The sequence below is a fragment of the Seriola lalandi genome, unplaced genomic scaffold (assembly GCF_002814215.2).
Source record: "Seriola lalandi dorsalis isolate HSWRI2012SDOR001 ecotype SW California unplaced genomic scaffold, Sedor1 jcf7180002054589, whole genome shotgun sequence".
NCBI lineage: Eukaryota > Metazoa > Chordata > Actinopteri > Carangiformes > Carangidae > Seriola > Seriola lalandi.
Genome location: NW_019525142.1, coordinates 3462 through 8713, shown reverse-complemented (window position 1 = coordinate 8713; position 5252 = coordinate 3462). Strand labels below are relative to the sequence as shown.

General features: G+C 45.3%; 2 protein-coding genes across 2 annotated transcripts in view; one reads left to right on the top strand and one right to left on the bottom strand.

The window, feature by feature from the left end:
* The window catches only part of heatr4 (HEAT repeat containing 4), a gene marked incomplete at its 5' end in the record, with an annotated part of 5047 nt that extends 1632 nt beyond the window's left edge, over positions 1-3415 (top strand). The window contains 5 exons of the mRNA XM_087177336.1: positions 212-410; positions 973-1042; positions 1737-1905; positions 2493-2550; positions 2882-3415. Of these exons, the coding sequence (XP_087033462.1) occupies positions 212-410; positions 973-1042; positions 1737-1905; positions 2493-2550; positions 2882-3046 (661 nt within the window). The remainder of the gene's footprint in view (positions 1-211; positions 411-972; positions 1043-1736; positions 1906-2492; positions 2551-2881) is intronic.
* A 464-nt stretch (positions 3416-3879) lies between these two features.
* Positions 3880-5252, bottom strand: part of LOC111664442 (zinc-binding protein A33-like) — a 2486-nt gene continuing 1113 nt past the window's right edge. The window contains exon 3 of the mRNA XM_023419020.2: positions 3880-5246. Coding sequence (XP_023274788.1) covers positions 4486-5246 — 761 coding nt within the window. The 3' untranslated portion in view covers positions 3880-4485. The remainder of the gene's footprint in view (positions 5247-5252) is intronic.

Here is a 5252-nt window from a genome sequence, read left to right as displayed (position 1 = left end):
AACTTTAAGAAGTTATTGCTCATCCATTTATTTACTTCTAGCAGACAGGAAGTGATGGAGTTTACAGCTGCAGCTTTATTTGGTTCAGCAGAGATGTACAGTTGTGTGTCATCTGTGTAACATTGTAGTAGCACTACAGTAGTAGAAGTAAACATGAGCAATAGGTTTGGAAGCATGTGGCCAAATATTTAATGAGTAAATATGTAAGAAGTGCTGCTGGTTTCAGGGTGAAGCTGGAGGATGGACGGGGGCTGCAGGACAGGGTGGAGGCTTTGAAGCTCATCAGCAGCCTGAAGTTAACGACGGCGAAGCTGCTCAAGTCTCTGGTTTCCTGCTTCAAAGACGAATCCCCTGCTGTCAGGAAACAGGCCTGTGTGGCGGCTGCGTCTCTGCTGCTGAAGGACGAGACGGTGAGACATCACAGGACGGTTGTTGTCTGATGACTGATGACTCTTTTACTGCAAACCAAATTAAAAAGTCTCCTTAACTAACCTACAGATAAAGGAAGGTTTGATGAGTGAGTTTTGTCACAGTGGCAAAAATAAATGTTGGTTTATTTTTATTCTTCTAGGTCAGAGAAGTGAGCGCTCTCTCCTGTTCCACCACATTGCTCGCTCCTTCAGGAGGTTTCTGGTGGATCTGCAGGAACCTCCTGCAGATCCACCAGGTCCCTGTTCAACTTGAATAAGACAAGATGTTCTGCAAGCTGTGTGGAAGTTATTCTATTGCTACATAGCTAACGTTAGCATTAGCAGCTGTTTACTCACCAGTCTATAAGAAACGTTGTGAGTTCTGCATCAAATTTAATTCCTTTACTCACCAACATCAGCTTTGTACAATGGCTCCTTTTTAAAAGTGTGTGTATGTGACCGGTTTACTGACCTCGGTGTGGTGTCTGTGGTGTCGGAGTGTGGAACCAGCAGGATGTCGCTGGCGTTGTGAGAGTGAGGATGTTTTTCTGTTTGAATCCAGGTTGTGAGTCGTCTGCTGGAGCTGCTGGAGAACGACCCGGCGCGGGAGGTCCGACTGTCCGCCATCGAAGGTGACGTCAACCACCAGACACGGCAGACTGCACGCCGCTACAGTCGACCTGCTGGTGCCGCCACATGTCACACATAGTCAGGGGTCACTCGAGGTCATGAGGATGTCATGATAACACATTCAGGTGGTGGAGATTTTAACCCCCCTGTTCTCATCCCGCTGTAATCGCACGCTGCTATGATCACATGATCGGCTCCAGACTGACTTGTTTCTGGGGCCGGCGCTGCAGCATGTGTTCCCCCAGTTAGACCTCCCTGGATCCAGTTTCTCTGGTCTGGAGTCAGCACGCCAAGACCCCCGCCTTCTCCTGCCACCCAACTGCCACCACTACCAACCCTTATGTCCAGCCTCGGGGCCCCTTTGTGGCCCCGAGGCTGGACGTAGGTGGGGTTAAACTTGGCCCACAGCTCCTCTCCAGGCTCCAGGAGAAAAGACCTGCCAGGAGCTGTTACCCCTGACAACACAGCAACCCCCCCACCATGCGCCAGCTTCATCCATTTATCCATCACCTCTCGATGTGAAGGAGCAGCGGCTGTACTCCGAGCTCCCTCCTCTCCCCGTCTCCCGACCCAAAGATCCTGACTGTCTGTCTGAGTTTTACAGGATATTAACCATGACATCCATTTTCTCTGTTCAGCCTTGAAGTGTCTCACAGAACAAACTTCAGCTGATAAACTCCTGTGTTGTTGTTGCAGCTGTGGGTGCGTTAGGTTTGTCATCAGCAGACGTGCAGGAGACACTGCAGAGCTACGTGGAGACTGAGGAGGATGCAGAGCTGCGTGAGGCTGCCTGCAGGCTGCTACCTGTGGACAACCTGCACGACTTCCTGCTGCTGGATCCTGAATGCAACGGTCTGGTCTGCAGGTGGGACTAAAGCCTTTTCATGAGTGTTTGTTAGAAACTGACGGCACTGAGCGAACGCTTCAGACACTGATGGTGAAGTGACTGTGAGGAAGGTTGTTCCAGCATCGTGGAGAACCTGCCTCAGTTCTTCTGTCACAGTCTCTCTGTGGGGACCAGACCATCTGCTGCAGGACTCCTGGTTCTCCTGGTCCCTGAAGATGGTTCTTCATGTGTTTGGACTCGTTGTTCTGCAGCAGGATGAACCTGGACCAATCGGACGCCTCCTTTTGGGACTAACGAAGTATCTAAACATCTAAATGACAGTTCTAATGGTCATTGGTTGGTTCTCTGTGTAAATTTGGAGGCTGTAGAGGTTGTTTAGAAGATTCGAGCAGGTGTTAGTGGTTATTTAAGAGGTGCTCGCTCCTTCAGGAGGTTTCTGGTGGGTCTGCAGGAGGTTCCTGCAGACCCACCAGGTCTCTGTTCATCCCACTTGAATAAGACAAGATGTTCTGCAGGCTGGTGGTGGAACATCACATTACTGACACTTTGATTGTCTGTCTCTGAGTATAAAGATAAAACAGATGTTTTTCTCTTTGTTCATGTAGGACGATAACAGAAACGCTGCAGGAGGAACGCTGCAACGCTCAGCTCATCAGTCTGCAGGTACGGCAGCTTTACTTTATCCTGTCCACACCTCGATCTTTAGATTCATAGACTGAAACAATCAATTATCAAAAATCAATGTCACTGCAGAGTTAGTTTTTTTCGATGGACTAATTGATTGAATCATAAAATCACTTTAACCTGTTTAATCCATCCATCCATGTTCTGCTGCTCATCCTGGTCCAGGTCACATTCATTCATTTAATTATATAATCAGCTCAGCGAGTACGATGGTGAGGATGGTTTTAAACTGCTCCGTCTCCGCTCAGCTGGACGGTGTTGACTGTGGCTTCGTCACACCTGTCCATTCACCTGCAGGTTGTGTTTGCAGGTGAAGCGTCTGTGTGAGGGGAGAATCATCGCAGACAAAGTGCTGCTGCTGGAGAAGCTGCAGAATGAGAAACACAAGGGTCGCCGCCTCCAGCGCAGGGTGCTGTGCAGGCTGATGAGTCTGCTGTACAGGACTGATCTCTACGAGACGCCCGATGATCCCTGATCACTGCTGATCACTTCCTGTTTACTCCTGATTAAAGATGAAAGCAAGTGAATGAAGGGGTTCAACAGTATTTGTCACAGTGAGGAGTTTTATTTCTCTCTGGCAGCTACAAACCAATAGAGGAGCATGGAATTTAAAATATCTAGAATTCCTTTTATGATACCTGTAGTGTAAGAACTATGGAGGACCAGCAGTAATTTCATTTCCTTAGGCATTAAAAATAGGAATTATAAAAAGAATTTATAAATGATTGATTAATCCGTCAATAAATACTTCAGGTTTAAAAATGGATTTACAAAAACAGCATAAACTCATTAAACAAACCATTTATAAGTACATTTATTAATTATTGAATAAATAATATTATTTGAGAAACTATTTGTAAAGACTTTTTAAAAATGGTAAAACATTCCTGGATTCCTTCTTCAAATTCCATTTCCGCTGCCTCTCCCGTTGGCTCATCGATCAGCTTAGTGATTTAACCTCTCTGACGCTCTGGTTAGCTCAACCAATCAGAGAGCTTGTTACAGTGCATGGCCAGTTGGGAATGTTTAGCCTGATTTAATCAACACTGAAGGGCCAGAGTGTCAGACTGACACTGAACAGACCCAAGGACTAAACGAGCTCTAATATTAACCAGGTCCAGCTCCACCGCTCCAACACACGGTGACAACACAACAAAACAGGAGCCGTCAATAACAAGATGGCTGGAAGGTCCAACTGTGGACTGTCGTCACTTTCTATAGAACTATAGTGTAATTTGTATTTGTGCAACTATCACAGAAGCAGGAGACGTTTAAACATGAAGCAGAAAAGCAGAATGTGAAACCAAGTCAAGACAATATTTTATTATGTTGATGAGAAACAGGAATCAATGTACATTCAGCATTGATCATGAACTGACATGTTTACACTGAAATCAGCTGTTTTTCTTTTGTTAAATGCAGTTATTGATTATTGGATCTCCATCAGTTTGCTGGTCGTCATGGCTACACACAAAGTCACAATAATTTAAAAAAACTGATGTAAAATGACTCAGTATCAATAAAAAGAAAAAATATAAAGATCAGAAAATGAGTGAAATCGTTTTACTCATGAAAAGTTCGACGACGAGAGAAAAAGCAAATAGTTCAAATACAGAGGAAATAAAAACCAGTGAGACCTAAAAGAAAAATAATATTGGAACCGTGACAACAATTATACTGAAATCTGTCATTTATTTTTCACTAGAAAAAAAATTACATATGTCTGCAACTCAATTTCCACATGTTGAAAACAGATTTTCATTTCCAGAAATTTCAAGAAATGAATTATTGATAAAGAACGTTGTGACTAGTGCGGATGAATTGTAAAGTCATTAAACTGAATCGCTGCTAGTCAAAATGACTTTATGACATTCAGCCTGGAATTATAACTAGTGAAAAAACAAGTGTTGATATCTAAAGTGCTGGTAATAGTGTTTGTTGTAACTGCTCCTGTTCCACTGTCACAGAGACCTTCACTGGTAACATCTTCACTGGGAGAGTATCCCAGTTGCAAATGAATGGAAACACCTTGTGAGAGAAAGTGTGTGTGAAGGTGTGTATGTGTGTGTCAGTATCAGGATCAGAGAACGACAGTTTTCCTCTGTTCCAGTCCAGATTCACTCTGATCCTCTGGAGCTTCTTCTTCTTCACTTTGAGAACAGTTTGTGGAGCTGAAGGTGACCACGCTCTGTGTTTACCTTCAGAAAACCCCATTCTCCAAAATCCAGACTCCATCTCTCCCTTCCTCTCTGTGGTCTCTTCCAACACGCCAACTATCCAGCCTCTGTTTTTTGCGACCTCGACGTCCCAGCTGTGAGTCCCTGAGTTAAAACCCTCAGAGCCCAGAACAGAGCGGTAAAGATCAAACCTCTCTGGATTGTCAGGAAGCTTCTGTCTCTCTCCTCGTCTCACTCTGATCAGATCTTCAGACAGGATTAGTTCTGGACCAGCAGTGTTTGGGTCCAGAACCACAGGACTGTAGGAGACCAGGTCCTTCATCTTGTTCCAGATGTTGAAGGTCAGGTTGCCCAGGTGTTTGGCCTGGTCTATCAGAGCTCCTGAGCCCAGCTGGTGATCCTCCAGCAGGGGGCGCTGCTGGACTCTGTCCACTGCAGCCTTGTAGCTGAGCAGGAATGAGACGTCTTCAGCTCTCAGCTCGTCCTCTGTGGCTCTGACTGTGT